Consider the following 16,800-nt stretch of genomic DNA (forward strand, 5'->3'; position numbering starts at 1 on the left):
TAACATGTGTGTTTGGGATGAAATGACCAAAGGGGTTAGCACATGTGTTTGGGATGAAATGACCAAAGGGGTTAACATGTGTGTTTTGGATGAAATGACCAAAGGGGTTAGCATTTGTTCTCGATGAAATGACCAAAGGGGTTAGCATGTGTGTTTTGGGGGAAATGTCCAAAGGGGTTAGCATTTCTTTTTGTTATGAAATGACCAAAGGGGTTATTATTTTTTGGGGTATGAAATGACCAAAGGGGTTAGTTAGCACTTGTGATTTGGAAGAAATGACCAAAGGGGTTAGCATGTGTGTTTCGGAGGAAATGACCAAAGGGGTTAGTATGTGTGTTTTGGGGGCAATGACCAAAGGGGTTAGCATGTGTGTTTTGGGGGAAATGTCCAAAGGGGTTAGCATTTCTTTTTGTTATGAAATGACCAAAGGGGTTATTATTTTTTGGGGTATGAAATGACCAAAGGGGTTAGTTAGCACTTGTGATTTGGAAGAAATGACCAAAGGGGTTAGCATGTGTGTTTCGGAGGAAATTACCAAAGGGGTTAGTATGTGTGTTTTGGGGGCAATGACCAAAGGGGTTAGCATGTGTGTTTTGGGGGAAATGACCAAAGGGCTCAGGCAAATCACCAACTACAAGCCCAGAGCCCCCCACTCCACCAACGACTCCCGCCTGGCCAACGACCTGAAGAAGTTCTACTGCAGATTTGAAAGACAATTGGACAGTCCTGAACTACCCCTTCCTATCCATGAGGCCTCCCCCCCTCTACAGTGACGACTCTCTCCATTCAGGAGGGTGAAATTAACAGACTTTTTAAGAGGCATACCCGCAAAGAAGCTGGGCCGGACTCTGTCTCTCCTGCCACCCTCAAGCACTGCGCTTACCAGCTGTCTCCTGTGTTTTCAAACATCTTTAACACCTCCCTGGAGACATGCCATGTGCCAGCCTGTCTCAAGTCCTCCACCATCATCCCTGTGCCCAAAAAGCCAAGGCCACCAGGACTTAATGACTAGAGACCCGTTGCCCTGACCTCTGTGGTAATGAAGTCTTTTGAGCGCCTTGTGCTGGCACACCTCAAATCCGTCACAGACCCCTTCCTGGACCCACTGCAGTTTGCCTACAGAGCCAACAGGTCAGTGGATGATGCCGTTAACATGGCCCTCCACTTCACCCTACAGCATCTGGACTCCCCAGCATCCTATGCCATGATCCTGTTTGTGGACTTCAGCTCCACCTTCAACACCATCATCCCTGCCCTGTTCCAGGACAAGCTCTCCCAGCTGAACGTGCCCGACTCCACCTGCAGGTGGATCACAGACTTCCTGTCTGACAGGAAGCAGTGCGTTAAGCTTGGAACACAAGTCTCTGACTCCCGGTCCATCAGGACCAGATCTCAGGGCTGCGTCCTTTCTCCTCTGCTCTTCTCCCTGTACACCAACAGCTGCACCTCGAGTCATCCGTCTGTCAAACTCTTGAAGTTTGCGGACGACACCACCCTCATTGGGCTCATTTCTGACGGGGACGAGTCTGACTACAGGTGGGAAGCTGACAACCTGGTGTAGCCAAAACAACTTAGAGCTCAATGCTCTTAAGACAGTGGAGATGGTTGTGGACTTCAGGAAGAACACAGCCCCACCCACCCACAGGTCCTCAGCACTGTGGAGTCCTTCCGCTTCCTGGGCACCACCCTCTCCCAGGATCTCAAGTGGGAACTGAACATCAGCTCCCTCACCAAAAAAGCACAACAGAGGATGTACTTCCTACGGCAGCTGAAGAAATTCAACCTGCCAAAGACAATGATGGTGCACTTCTACACAGCCATCATTGAGTCCATCCTCACTTCTTCTATCACCATCTGGTACGCTGCTGCCACTGCCAAGGACAAGAGCAGACTGCAGCGTATCATCCGCACTGCTGAGAAGGTGATCGGCTGCAAACTGCCTACCCTCGAGGTGTGCAATCTGCCTACCCTCGAGGTCCCTGAGGCGAGCAAGGAAGATTGTGGCCGACTCCTCCCACCCTAGTATTAGCTAGACTTTGCTCCTTTTGTATAGTTAGTCCACATATTTAAGTTTCAATATTCCTATATGTTTAATGTCTGCACCTCCCTGCCAAAGTAAATTCCTTGTTTGTGCAAACACTCATGGCGAAAAAAATCCCTTCTGATTCTGATGTGTGTTTTGGGGGAAATTACCAAAGGGGTTAGCACGTGTGCCTACAGTTTGCTGGGTCGAGATTAAAAGACATTGGGTCTGCTTGATAGTGAAACAGTTACTGTCAAGAATACATATGTAAAGGATGCTGCTTCAACTACCGAAAATATCTTCAGTGTAGATCTTGTAGCATCTTTGCGGAAGGGGATACTGCATTTAGAATCAAGTAAAATACATCGACATAGTAATGTTAAGTAACCTATGTTGATATATAGACAATGTGTCTATCATATGTTTATTGTATAGTTGTTGTGCCGTCTTCCCTTCTGTTTCTCTCCTCACTCCCATCCAATCATCTGTTCGTCCATTTTCAAGTTTAACCCTTTCATATTACATTTAGACATTTAGCAGACGCTCTTATCAGAGCGACTTACAGTAAGTACATTCCCCCCGAGGCAAGTAGGGTGAAGTGCCTTGCCCAAGGACACGTCATTTTTGGTGCAGCCGGGAATCGAACTGGCGACCTTCAAATTACTAGCCCGATTCCCTAACCTGACTCATATGGTCTATGGTTAAATCTCGCCTGTCTTCTCTGTTGGTGTGTACCAACACCTTTCTCTGTTGTGCGTGCTTAACCACGTAGACTGAATAGCTGTTAGCAGTAAGATTATCTCCTTTATTTCTGTTTGATACAAGCCAACTCTGTATTATGCATTCTGTTAGAAAAAAGAACTATAAAAGGTCACATAACATTGTATAATAAAAGTTGTTAGGGTTACCAAACAAAAGTTGCATCAAAAGGCAGTAAGAGGTTGAACATCTACCCCCACTTTCATAAGGATTGGATAGGTAACTAACATAAGACTTTGTACGAAAAGTATAAGCTGGTGGTAACAAAACTATAGCCCAACAAAAGGGAATCCATGAAAACAGTATGTTTCCAGTCTCCATATAACATGGGTTTGGAGTGTGTGCTAGTGTGTGTGTGGGGGTGGGGGGAGGGAGGAAAGGTAGCCACTCCTGACAACTGAGATGCACCCATCTAGTCTTGCACATCGCTGATGTCATCAAAGTAGTTGTCAGTGCAGCGCAGCATCTGGACCAGAGCAGTGAGGAGCAGGATGTCAGTGCTCAGGTCCAGCTCCAGCTCCTCGCTGTAGTTCTTCACAGGAAGCACACAGGATAGGGGAACACTGAGACGGCCACTGACTTCCTGGGCCTGAGAGACATCAACAGTAAGTTTATCTTTGGAGTTACAGAAAGATCAGAGCTCTGAAATACAAAACATTTTGTAATCACTGCTTTAATTACAGGGGCCCTCACCTTTGTCCTAATGTACTGGCTGATGTAGATATCCTTGAGGTCATCTGCCACATCGGGACAGGCCTCATCCACTTTAGTCATCAGAACCAGCTGAGGGATGCCTGGAGAACAGATCTGCATTAGTGGCGTGTAAACTTTGAAAAAAGGATTCATGAATATGCATTTCACTCACTCCTATTGTTACACCTGGTATTGTATCCTATCAAGTAGTCAATAGTCTAATTTAAAATAAGTTTTGTAGTTCTGCATGTGTTCTCCACATCTATGGCACAAGTTGGTGTCTACTGTAGCTTGTGTGTCCACTACACCCCAGTGGTGGCCATGGATTTCAGGACTGACCTAGCAGATTGACCTTCCTGCGAATGGCAGCAAATTTCTCCTCCATTTTGGCAGATAAGATGGAGACTTTGCAGGCATCAATGACATAGGCAACACAGTGGATCTTATCCTGCAGCTCAGGAGAACGACGGTAACCATGGGCCTCTGGTTGAAGAGGGACTGTTGGATGGAACTAGACCCGAGGAGAGAAAGTTAAAATAAGAATGCACAAGTGTGTGTAAAATTCATTGTTCATGTCTTCACCTGGTGTCGGTCAGGCATGTGACCTCTAAGAATGCTGAGGACATCATCAATATCGATTCCAGACCCTGTGGCTTCTTCCAGTCCCATGGTGTCGCACATTACAATCGGCAGGGGTTTACCATCTCGTCCAGCCTTCACAGAGTAGGTACGAAACTGTGGCGAGCAGAGAAGTTACACATTAACACCTCAGTCTCATACCATTATCACAACAAAAGGAAACTGACATTTTTTGAAGTAGCATGGGTGAGCTCATTACAAAAGGAAAAGCCTATATTATAGTTGAGTGTGTAAGAAATTGTAGTCCGTCTCCACTAGATGCAAAGAGTAAAGATTCAAACTATCACGTGTTTCTGAAAAGACGTCAACATTTAATACACGTTAAATAACGTTAAATACAGCAGCTTGGAGGAAATGGCAGCTCACTACCACTAACTTTACCTGAGTGGAGAGGCTGGTGCTAGAGCTTCCTGATATAGCCTGGCTGGTCACATGACCTCTGAAGATGGAGTTGATGGAGTTGAAGAAGCTGGACTTTCCAGCACCAATGGGACCAATGAGCAGAACCTTGGCCCGAGACACTGAGCTGATCGTGGGCTTGTACTGCTTAATGGATTCCATCAGCTCCTTTCTTTTCCTGTGGAACAAGAAAACATATTTGCCGATTTACTACTAATAATGAAATGTTAAAGTGTGTGCTTTATGTGCTCATTATGATATTCCAACCAGTGTAGAAAATATATGATATATTTTTCAAATTACATGTCATTGTTGTCATTAAAGGTAAAAAAAAAATAAAAAAAAAACATTACATAGTTGGACCTACTCAGCTTTCCAAATGTTGTTCCTCCATGGTTTCTCCAGGATTTTACTGCCTTCTGAAAGAAAAGAAATCGTAGTAAATACTGGCATATTTATCTGGACATGATTATTTGGGTTACAGTTAGATCATACTGTTGGAACATAGCCTTCAACATTGTATGCGTTCTCACCTGCCACTTGAAACACTTCACATTCAGTTAGTACCAGGTTGTTGCCATGCATTTCAACTGCATCATACATGTAGTATTTTCCTGGAGTAGACTGAACAGTCATTGTGTTATTTGGTAAAAAAATTAAATCATTTCCAAAATAAGGGCCAATGTTGTTCACTTGATAAAGCGCTCCTGTGTCGTTTGTGACAGGATACTTAACAATATTTCTCCCGTTATAGCTAAACAGAAAAGCTTTGTCATCCTGGACGTATTGACCGGTTACACCAAAATCTTTGGTAGTGTACCCTCCAAAGATGCACCCAGAGGAGTTGTATCCTATAGTTAGAGTGGGACCTCGGCGGTCACATAGCTGGTGAAAGACAGCTGCTGTGTGACCGTGGAAAGTAGCCTTGTAAAAAAGACGGAGTTTGACGTTTCCAAGTAGGCGGCACAACTCCCTTTCTTGCTCCTTTGTTAGTTTGGTTTCCATATTGTCCTCCTGGACAATCTTGGTCACTGAGGAACTGAAGCTTTAGGTGTTGATAGGTCTTCTTGGTTAAGTGGTGTTCCTTTGGAAGTTAAAATAAAATCTAAATTATTTAATATAGGGACAAAGATATACACTGTCTAATGAAGACAATCTTTCACAAATTCGAGAATAGCAAAACCCACAGCCTTCACCCCATCTTTCTCAGGAAATTAAAGGATACAAACATGAATTGCAAATTACACTGTAGACAAAAGTATTCGGACACCTACAGGAGCTTTTTATGACATCCCATTCTAAATCCAAAAGCAAAATATGGACTTGCATAGTGCCAGAAACTCGTAGGTGTGATGGTCAGGTGTCCCAATACTTTTGTTGATATCGTACAAGTATTTATTAATCATCTTGAGCCTAAAATTATTTAGTGGAATGATAACTTTCGATTCAGCCTGCACTGCACCGCCCTTTTCCTTGCCTTGACGAAACGAAACCAAATCTAACGAAACCAAATCTTGGCAAATGCTGTTTGCTGACAGATATGTGCTAAAATACTATGGTACGTTGAACTTAGTAACAACTTTAGAATACATGACCTAGTAATGAAAAACTCAGCTTCAGGGGCTTTGCTAGACAGAGCTCTACTGGGCCACAGACTGCTGCGTGCAAGAAGTGTGCAACACAACGCACTGATAACCGACCATTCCTTCACTACAATTCCTTCACTACAATTCCTTCACTACAATTCCTTCACTACAATTCCTTCACGACAACAGATACTGGCAATGTCATCTTCAGGAGCCAATAACGTTTGAGGCACAATAGGATCATTGGTATAATTTAGAAACTTGCTTAGTCTTGTCATGTTTTCAATGCCTACCTTAGTTCCAACTTGCGTGCAGATACCTGGACTTCACTGCGTGCGCTGCAGTGGCTTGGAGGAAGCACCCATTGCAGGCGCGCAAGGATATGAATTTCTGCGCGCAAGCATCAGTGTTCGGTTGAATCTCCGTTACTTTAACAAGCGTTGGTTGGGTTACTGCGTTGTTTTTAAATAAATAAAAACAGTCCTCCGTGATTATCAATCTAAATTAATTAATTGCACATGCTGCAGTAAAATTAGTCTAGCAACGCCAATGAGTCAGATTTATGTTAATATAGTGACCATATTTCTAAAGAAAATATAACAATTTACTAAAACTGATCAACTCATCGAGACGAATTGCTCCCTCGAACGTCTGGTTCAAAACAATGGGTCATTATCAAGCTCAGAAGAAGCCTGATAAACAGGTCTCTCAAATTGTATCAAAAGTTTGGCGTAAGATTACCATACCTTTTGTTTGGTAACAAAACATTGGTGGCATTTACCGTATAACTCGAGACAGCCATCAACTCGCAGAAAACCTCCCTCCGTATCCTTCATCTCGTCCATGAATTGTTATCCCATACTTCTCCGCGTGAGAAATGTTTGACACGTGTGATACTTGAAAGCCCTGCTGATAATTATCCATTTCGTTTGAATCAGGTGTGTTGAAGCAGGGAAACATCTAAAACATGCAGTGGGCCCTGAGGACCAGGGTTGAAGACCACTGCAGTCTAGTTCATTACGAGCTGCTGAAGCTTCTCATCTCCCTGAGTCCACCTCGATTGAGATTCACCTTGCCTTCCAGTCTTACTAATACGAAATGTGTGTCTTGTCCCCATACAAACACTATTACAAACTGCCACTCTGCACATGTTGGATTATAAACACAAGAAATTCATAAAATGTGTTACTTTATATTTGTTAACCTTGCAGAAAGACTTTATTGAGCAGGCATGTGTAGGCAGTACTTTATTCTGAATGAACCATTTACTTTTTGCAATGAGATGAATGAGATACAAAATTGCATACTGTGTTTTTGACAAACAGACGAGTTAGGTTCTGTTCTTCCAGCAACTCAGAGACCACATCAGTGATCTTGGTGAGCAGAGAACCATCAAGATCATTACGATATCAAAGAAACAGATTAAAAATGAAGAAGGGTGTTTATTGTCTACTTCCAGGTTAAAGTTGAAACAGATTCTGTTGCATCATTGTCCTGGAAGTAAAGGTCCACATATTGCAGGATGTGGTCCACAGCACTGAGCAGAAGGATGTCTGTGTTCTTGTTGAGATCAAGCTCTGATGAGTAATTCTTCACCGGGACGATGTAAGATGTGGACATGCCCAGTAGAGCCCCGGCCTTGTTAATCTGGAACACACACATACACACGATTCGATGTGAAAACCTGTTTGATTAAGTGTGGCCTGTGCCACTATTATCACAAAAAAGTAAGGGATATGTTCAAGAGAGAGTACCGTCTGGTGAACGATCATGCTCTTGTACACCTGGGTGATGTCTCGAGCTGTGTCTGGACAGATCTTGTCCACGTGTGTCAGCAAAGCCACTTGATGCACACCTGGACAAAACACAACATTCCCACCCGGTGTGAGAGAAAGAAAACACCCCTCTTCATTTGGAAGCCGCCGTCACGACATCGTTATGACGTCGATGGTTGTCTGCTCACCGAGGTCACTGATGTGGTCCCTGAGTTGCTGGAAGATGTCACTCAGGCTTTTCGGATAGGTGGAGATCTTTGAGGCATCCACCACAAAGACCACACAGTGCACCTTGTCCTTCAGCAAAGGCTTCTTCACATAACCCACCGTCTCCGACCTCACTGGTTGTTCTGGGCTGAACTACAATGTAGACATGAATCAGTGTTTGTCTGATTGGGCTGAGATGGCCTGAATCCTTATTATACAGTGCAGACAGGCTTTATGGGGTTTTACTTGAGGATCCAGTGATCCCCGTCCATAGACTCCCATTCATTCGGGACTTAGGGATTTTTAGAGGTTTCATGCTTTCTCCATGGTTCATTACCTACCTTGTGTCCCTCTGGTGCATGGCCTTTGATGACGGCAAGGGTGTCGTGGAGTGTCAGTCCAGTGGTCCCGCCCTCGCCCAGGCCCATGATGTCACACAGGGTCAACCCCGCCCTCTGCTCCGACTTCGCCAGGCGGACGGTGTAGGACTGAAGCTACGGGACACACAGTTGGGGAAACTGAGGAATGTCATTTTGGAGCTATTTCATGCTTATGATTTTTCAACAAAAATAAATTAAAGATCCTTTTATTTTGTGGTGATTAGTTCATTCATATTTACTCTTAGTAAAAACACTGGAAATATATACTTTACATATGAAGGTTGCCTAGCTTTAGTTTAACCAAACTGAGTATGTTGTGTAGACTTTTGTTCCAGCCCAGCCCAGCAGTAGTCAAGACTAAGCAGTGCTCTGACTCTGGAATCAAATCCAATTTCACTTGTACAGCCCTTTTTACAAGGAATGTCACAGAGTGCTTCACATATGGCCATAGAACCAACCTACACCCTTCAGGAAAACTCCCGGGAAAACTCAGAGAAAAAATCGAAGAAACTTGCAATTCAGTGAGGGCTCCCCCCATCCAGAGGATAAACTGGTTACCTGAACACCTACCTTCTTGCTGAAGCTGGCTGAGGAATTGCCCACCGTAGCACGGTTGGTGACCCGGCCACTAAAGGCAGACTGAACCGAGCTGATGAAGCTGGACTTGCCGGCTCCGAACGGCCCGAGTAGCAGGACCCGGGCCTGGGACACGCCCTCACAGCTGGGCTTGTAGCAGCTGATATACTCCATCAGGGTGTCCTTCCGACTATGAATACGTAGAACAGCACTACATATACATTTAGTCATTTAGCAGACGCTCGTATCCAGAGCGACTTACAGTAAGTACAGGGACATTCCCCCGAGGCAAGTAGGGTTGAGTGCCTTGCCCAGGGACACAACGTCATGGGAATTGGACAGACAACCTTCTGATTGGTAGCCCGATTCCCTAACCGCTCAACCATCTGACCCCTGTCACTCAGGACGATGTAGCAGGTTAGCAATGCGGTAATAGGGTTTAGGTCAGCTCCCTAGTGTGTGCTAATCTGTGGAGTTCTAGTATCATGGTGCTGTTACTCACTCCTCAGACCACTCCACCTCTCGCCATGGCGACGATTGCAGTAAGGATAGTTCTGAAAAAGAGAGTCAAAAAAAATAAATGTTGGGAACCTTAAGACCGCAGTGAAGGAACCGTTTGCATTGTTTTGTAGATTACCAGGAGACCCAAGGAGAGACCAGAAGACGCGTGCACTGATCCTGACATTATAACAAGTATGGCTATACTTTTAATTACCTTTAAATATGGTTTTCTTCTCCTCTCCTCTTATCCTCACGGCTGTTGGTATGGCTGCATGGCTGGCAGCCATACCAAAATTAAAACTTGGACCTAAACACACACACATGTTGACACAGATAGACAAATTATGTTTTTTTTATAAAATACATAAAAACGGAAATGGATGATTTTTTGTGTTTATTATTTTGTTTCTAATTGTTTCTGAGGATATTTTACGCTATACTACAGTCTTTTTACCTGCACTTGTTAAGGGGAGAGCTTTCTTCTCCTCAGCGTGAGATTTCTGTAGCGATGAATCTGCAAAGGGGCCTAATTGTTCCATCTTTACAACTCTGTTCATGGCACAAGGGGCCTAATTGTTCCATCTTTACAACTCTGTTCATGGCACAAATATGAAAAAAGACAACATAATAGATTTCGAGATCAAAACATTTGCAACATGTTTTTTTAGGTTTTCATTTGTTAATAGGTGTTGGACTCTCTTTAAGTCCCACACACATATCATGTTTCACTGAATATGAAAACTTTGTTTGTAGTATTAGTATTTTCACCCAACTTGAATGCACCATCAATAAAAAATACATACATTAAATATATCAGAACGTCGCAGCATACAAATGTACATACCTCAAACGACTGTATGTTCTTTGGGGATCTGATCGACTTGTTGAGTGCTACACAGTAGTCTCGGTTTCACAAAGTGTTTATTTAGTCTGCTCACAGACAATTGGTGAGGACTTCGAGAGAAACGAAAGTGATTCTTTTGTATTGATTTAACTGTATCTGCCTGCTTCTGTGTTGCAGGGACATCTAGTGCTAGAGCAGGGTTAATTCAAGGACTCGCCTTGTCATCGAGATATACGTATATTTTGTACTTAGTTTTCACACCTAATGTGAACCGAGTTGGTTAAAGTAGCACACTGTTCCTCATCCAACATAGCTGTGTTGTTTAATTGACATCATATTATATATTTACAAGCCTCATACATTAATTTCAGTTGACTGAGTTTTGAAATGAGCTGTCAACAAAATCTTGCATGATTCGTTTATATTTTCATTCAGTATAATTAAACCACTAAGCATAATTGACACTTATTGTCTTCTTAATCAGGCCAGAATACTAAACCAGGGAAAACTAAATGGACACAAAATTAATCTCGTCTTTATCGTTAGAGTTAGGGTTATTCCTAATGTGTGACACTAGAGGGAGCACCGAGCCATTACATCTAAAACAAGGCAGATTTTTGCTGAGTGATGGCTAAGTTCATATGCCGGCCATCCATGCTTCACTCTTTGAATTCAACCTGGACAATCTGGTCCTTGTTTCTGACAGGATCTCTCAGCAACAAACTCTGAAAAAGAATACTTCCTGAAAGTTGCATTACCAAAACCTGTCAATGTGTGTAGTATGTAGTGATACACAGTACACACTGTGTGCATGCACAGTATGAATTGGTAATATTTTTTGACAGTGGTTTGAGGTTTGATTTTGTGTGTGTATTTTGGGACAAGCACCTGCGAGTGTTGGTATCATATTTTTTTGTTCGCATTTCCATCTGGGTCAGCAAAAAAACAAATCCCTGCACGCTGCAACCTTGATGCCCAGCGGTAAAGATATGTGCTGTTTCAGTAAAGCTCAGTCAAGTGTTGATCTCTTCTATGTACGTGCAGTGTGACATGGGACAGAGAAAGCCAGTGTGTGGTTCCCATGGCCACAGCCGACCAGGAGAGAGATGATGAGGAAAACCCACAGCACGGGATGTTCCCAAACAGGAAGTGACACGAAAAGCTGAATAAGGTCAGTTTACTTTGGGGTAAGTTTACATTCTTGGCAGTTCACCTATTGTGTCATCTCACCAAAACTGAATTGCACATACAGTACCGGTCCTAGCACATTTGGCGCCCTAGGCAAGCTTTATCACCAGCACCCCACCCGCCCCGGGAGCACAAATCGGGGTGCCGACCCCCTCGGTGCTGCCCCCCAACTACAACCCAGACATAAGACGTGGCACGGTTGGCGCCCTTTGCTGGTAGTTCAGGAGGGTTAATTAATGGATGCACTTGGGAAAATGGCGCCCCCCTCTTCATGCCGCCCTAGGCGGCTGCCTATGTCGCCTATAGGAAGGACCGGCCCTGTGCACGTATCCCAGAGCAGCTGTTGTCACATTTCATAATGATGCAGAATAGATTTTATAAAAGGATGACCAGGGAGAAATCACTGATGTACATTCTTTAATGTAAAGATTGTGGCAAGAAGCAGTTTCCTGGTCTAACCCTACTGCTGTTGTGTCCTAATCCAATGTTAGTTTACCTGCTAACAGTAATGAGCAGGCGTATTTAATCAGGCGGATTAAATGTTTTAGCATTGTCATTTGGTTCACCTGCTACAGACAAACAGGTCGCTCTCGATCTGTAGTTACGCAGCTCTTGGTAGGGGTCACACCATTACTAAGGCAGCTGCAGTCGCTCTGGTCCCTTTGACTCAGCAAACACCTTTCTGGTGTTCCCTCCTGCCAATGTTTCTTAGGGGGGGTCACATACACTAAGAGAGAGAGAGAGAGAGTGACAGAAAGAGAGAGAGACAGAGAGAGAGTGACAGAGTGAGTATGTGTGTGAGACAGAAAGAGAGAGTGTTTGTGTGAGAGAGAGAGAGAGAGAGAGAGAGAGACAGAGAGAGAGAGAGAGAGAGAGAGAGAGAGAGAGAGAGAGAGAGAGAGAGAGAGAATGTGTGTGAGACAGAAAGAGAGAGAGCGTGTGTGATAGAGAGATGGGAAAGAGGAGGGGGAGGAGATAGAGAGCCAACTAAACAGGGAGCAATGTCAGCTATGTAGCCGTGTGACACTGCAGTCTTTTACTAGCGCCTCTTCATTTTACACTCTCTCGCAGACACACGCACACCCGTAGACACACACATAAGCTGTGTCCCCTCACCCTCAGGTCCTTTCCCAGGATCCTGCCAGCCGGCCACCTTCAGCGGTATTTCCACTACGCAGCCGGCCAGCCAGTGGCCTCGTTAACCCAAAGTGCTGAGAAGATGGAAAGCAGGAGCCGGTAGGGATCAGGATCAGACTGGTCCAAGGGCCCAGAAGAAAAAAAAAAGAAACAAACAAAAGACCTCGGACATGTTTTTATGAGGCCGTTTTTTGGGGAGTCATGTGGTTTTGAGACGATTGACGTGTTGAGCTTCATGATGTCTACTGCATGTGCTGAAAGGTCAAGAAGACATCGGAGATGGCCAAATAGACAAACAGCACACTGCCACTTGATTGGTTGATGGAGACTGTAATAATGTCATGGCATAGAACATGATTGGTGGCAAATAGACCATACTGTATACTGTGAAGTGTCAAATGCAAGGATGTATTTCTGGTTTGTGACAAGCCTCATTAAGTCAGTTTTTCATGACTTGTTAACCAACAACTGTAAATCTGAAAAGGGAACTTAGGGTGGAGAAATGTAATTATGGGAGAAGGATTTACAATGCTACAGATGGGTAGATAGGGAGATGCTTGAGGTAACTTTGGACGCTACTATGTAGTTGTTTGGATCTTTGACCTCAATAATATTTTTTTTCTGAGAGGAGTATCAAAGTATGTGGTGATATCTTGGCCGCATATTAATTTTTCATCTGCCAACTTCATGACTAAAAGTTATAGATTCACCCATGAACGTGTAAGTCAGCTTTGTCCAAACATTCAATCCAACTGCATGCCATGAAAACCAGTCGATTTCATGATGTCAATTCAGAAAAACAGTAGGCTACCCAATGTCTCTTCAACCAACACAACACTTAGCTGGACTCGGTAATATTACAATTTGGAATTCACAAAACACAGTTTTTGACTTTCTCTCATTAGATTTGATTCCTCATTAGAGTCGACAGTGATAAAATGGGAAGAGTGACAGTGTTATTGTTTCTAGCTGCTGTGGACAACCCCACTGGGAGGAGCTTCATTTCCAGGTCTAAAAAGACAAAACGTGCTGTTCAATCAGTCAGTTGCCTCAGCCTGTCTTTTTATGCCTCTCACCAAGACGCGTGACTCAAGTGAGTAGGAAGATGATTATGATGTCGTCTCGTTTGGGAGACGTGCTGATACCTGCCCCGCCAAAACCAGTTTTGTGTTTTCAACCCAAGCACGTGCACCATCACAGAACACCAGGCATTTAGTGTGTGTTGTTGTTCTGGCTAGGGGAATGCTCAACCTTATCGAGCTGAAACATCACACAGAAGCAGTTTATTTTGGTGAAAATACTAGACAACAGACCCATTTATGAGTGATCATAAAATGTATATATTACAAAATATTATTTGTGCATTACATCCTATTGTTCAAACTGTATGGATTCATCTGCATACCTTTATGTCTGTTAGAAAGGAGGAGGTTCGTTGTTTATGACTACGGACCCTCCGACTAACACGTGTCAGTACAGCAAATCTGTAACAGGCTTGACCATTTGGAATGAGGAAGTAATACTGGGTTCATGTAACTCGTCATCAGTGCTACTTTGAGACTTGTTTGTGCTGCAGACATTGGCACAGGCTTCTCAATCTGAAGGTCTCATGAATACTGGCTTCAGTACATTCAGTACATATTGATCATTGTATTTTATATTTTTAACATTTCAGAGATTTAAATTGTAACTTTTTTTCTTCTTCTTTTTTTTTTTTGTAGAAAATCCTAACTGATAATACAAATATCATCCCAGATTGGAAAAATATTTTTGAAAAGTTTGTGAAATTATGGAACAGCTTTTCCTTTGTTTCAGCATGTTAGTAGTGAGTCAGCAGCTCTGGCATAGGACAGTCAATGGTTTTGTTGAACATCAAACTTTGATTTTGAATTGATTGGCTGAGATGACCTCCTCATCCTGAGAAAAGAGGAGGAAGGAACCCTGAGAGCATGTCTAACCCTTCTCACAGGTCAGGTGGGATAAGCTTTCTTAGCTCTTCGACTTGAATGTTTACATTCGCTACTCTCATCTGTGCTAGCAGTCCCAGCTGCCCTGTCTACAGTCAGGCAGCCGCCGCTGGAGGGTTGCCCTGCGTTCAGCGTACCACGTCCAGCTCCTACGCCTCACCTAAACACTCTGGAGGACTGCGAGCCTGAGTGGAAACGCTTCATCTCTCTCTCTCTCTCTCTCGCTCTCTCTCTCTCTCTCTCTCTCTCTCTCTCTCTCTCTCTCTCTCTCTCTCTCTCTCTCTCTCTCTCTCTCTCTCTCTCTCTCTCTCTCTCTTTCTCTCTCTCTTTCTCTCTCTCTTTCTCTCTCTCTCTCTCTCTCTCTCTCTCTCTCTCTCTCTCTCTCTCCCCCGCTCTCTCCCCCTTTCTCCTCTTCCCTCTCCCTCTACCACTCCTTCTCCTTCTCTCTCTCTCTCTCAAGCTCTCAAGCTCTCAAGCTCTCAAGACAGTGGTGACTAATGCTGGCTGAAGGCCAGGCCAGTATTTACATGTCTGTGAGGGTAGGAGAAGAGAACTGAACGGAAGGAGGAGAGAAACAGGAACCGGTCTGAACCAGCGCGCGCCGACTCTCCGGGCTATTCCAGAAGTCCCCCCCCCACACACACACCCACACCCTGTCCTCCTCCTCTCTTCTTCCCCCTTCCTCTCGCTTCCCTCTGACTCAGATGAGGACTGGTTGAACTTTCCTCAAGCACTTTGTCACATTCTGTCTCCGGGAAGCCAAGCCTGTACACGTTCCTGAGAGGTGAAACGGGATCCCCCCCTCACCCCCCTCTCCCCCACAACTGCACAGCGGCCCAGTGACGGTGGCTCGGACACCTCTGGCCTCAGAGGCTGTGGCATCGGGATCACACGGGGCAGGTTTTCACAGTTGCATGAGACATCATGGGGGTGTCATAGGGCATGTCAGATAGTTGTTGATCATGCTGCGCACACCTTAATGAAGTAGCTCCAGGGTCCATGTTGAGCGCTCTGATGCCTGCCACATGGCTCGTGTCTCGGGGAGAGGGGGCGAAGAGGGGGGATGCCTCTACCATGATGTGGCTTAATTTGGTACGGTGGTCACCGGGCGGCTATTTATGGCGCATTTACGTCGTAGATCTATATCAGGACATGATGAACGCTGTGACACGCTTGACCTGTCTGCTGAATGAAGCTCTTGTCAGGACCTTATTTGCATGTCATGAAAAGGACTGGCATATGCGCAAATGGACACGCTTATTCTGTTGCGTGTGTGCAAAAGGTGAACATTTGAATTCCTTAATAAATAGAAGCAAATGTATCACCTGAACACAAATATACACGCAACGTAACACATCATTTTCGCTAAAACAAAGTGTTGTGAAATCCTCGTATGGGATTAATTGTTCAGATTGTTTATGGTAGGACCGGGTCAAGATGAAGCATGATGTCCAGACACCCACAAGAGACCAGCAGTCAGTCAACACGTTCAAAGCCAGCCTTACGTGACCAGACGAGACGGGCACTATTCCTGGACACTAAACCGCCTGGTCACTCAATATCAACTCTCTCCAAATCTGTCCACTGTCATGACAGGATATCGGTTCCTGTTTATGGAGTTCTGCTCAAGTCAGGACATTGCTGTTGTTGTCGTCGCTGTTTTTATCGCTTTTGTTTTCAACCTGTACCTCATTTGGCATGACGATCTTTCAACCAGAATGTCCCTGTCAGAATTCCTTGACTCACTCGCTCAACAACAAACACATTTCTGTAGCTATCGTATACAGGACAACACCCAGTCATGTCAACATGCACACGCAAGGATCAGGGCATATTTCCAGCTCTGTAGGATTTGCATCGGAACACTGATCGTCGAAAACAAATTTGTCTTGAAGGACAAAAAACGTTCTGTGATTGTTCTGTGGAGACTGAGGTTTGGTGGTGGGGGTGGAACAACTGTCACATTACTTCTGTTTCTCATTTGAGTGCCACACGGGACAAACACAGTCATATGATTCAAAATTGAGGGAAGGAAGAGGCTATGCAAGAGCCCGGGTCATGACCTTTGACCTCACTCTGTAACTCGGACAAGAGCTCCTCTACATGCAGTGCATTGATCACCCCAG

At 44.4% G+C, this 16,800-nt stretch overlaps 2 protein-coding genes across 4 annotated transcripts; both read right to left on the bottom strand.

The window, feature by feature from the left end:
* Nucleotides 1–2,801: 2,801 nt before the first annotated feature.
* LOC124487949 (interferon-induced protein 44-like) lies at nucleotides 2,802–6,950 on the bottom strand. 2 transcript variants are annotated; one of them, XM_047050363.1, is made up of 9 exons: nucleotides 6,881–6,950; nucleotides 6,393–6,551; nucleotides 5,047–5,597; nucleotides 4,881–4,932; nucleotides 4,496–4,691; nucleotides 4,058–4,210; nucleotides 3,815–3,986; nucleotides 3,476–3,576; nucleotides 2,802–3,371 (listed from the first exon to the last, which is right to left on the bottom strand). In XM_047050363.1, exons 3-9 carry the CDS (start codon nucleotides 5,516–5,518, stop codon nucleotides 3,195–3,197), a joined length of 1,323 nt encoding a protein of 440 aa, XP_046906319.1. In that variant the 5' UTR covers nucleotides 5,519–5,597; nucleotides 6,393–6,551; nucleotides 6,881–6,950; the 3' UTR covers nucleotides 2,802–3,194. The 2 variants fall into 2 exon arrangements, with proteins under 2 accessions (XP_046906319.1, XP_046906320.1); XM_047050364.1 differs by lacking the exons at nucleotides 6,393–6,551; nucleotides 6,881–6,950 and adding an exon at nucleotides 5,788–5,930.
* Nucleotides 6,951–7,301: 351 nt separating this feature from the next.
* ifi44g (interferon induced protein 44g) lies at nucleotides 7,302–10,504 on the bottom strand. Of its 2 annotated transcripts, none has more exons than XM_047050306.1 (9): nucleotides 10,383–10,504; nucleotides 9,993–10,130; nucleotides 9,753–9,845; nucleotides 9,540–9,591; nucleotides 9,032–9,248; nucleotides 8,423–8,575; nucleotides 8,063–8,234; nucleotides 7,854–7,954; nucleotides 7,302–7,746 (listed from the first exon to the last, which is right to left on the bottom strand). In XM_047050306.1, exons 2-9 carry the CDS (start codon nucleotides 10,093–10,095, stop codon nucleotides 7,549–7,551), a joined length of 1,089 nt encoding a protein of 362 aa, XP_046906262.1. In that variant the 5' UTR covers nucleotides 10,096–10,130; nucleotides 10,383–10,504; the 3' UTR covers nucleotides 7,302–7,548. The 2 variants fall into 2 exon arrangements, with proteins under 2 accessions (XP_046906262.1, XP_046906263.1); XM_047050307.1 differs by having other exon boundaries at nucleotides 7,303–7,746; nucleotides 9,032–9,227.
* Between the last annotated feature and the right edge of the window lie 6,296 nt (nucleotides 10,505–16,800).

The sequence above is a fragment of the Hypomesus transpacificus genome, unplaced genomic scaffold (genome assembly GCF_021917145.1).
Source record: "Hypomesus transpacificus isolate Combined female unplaced genomic scaffold, fHypTra1 scaffold_107, whole genome shotgun sequence".
In the NCBI taxonomy this organism is placed as follows: domain Eukaryota; kingdom Metazoa; phylum Chordata; class Actinopteri; order Osmeriformes; family Osmeridae; genus Hypomesus; species Hypomesus transpacificus.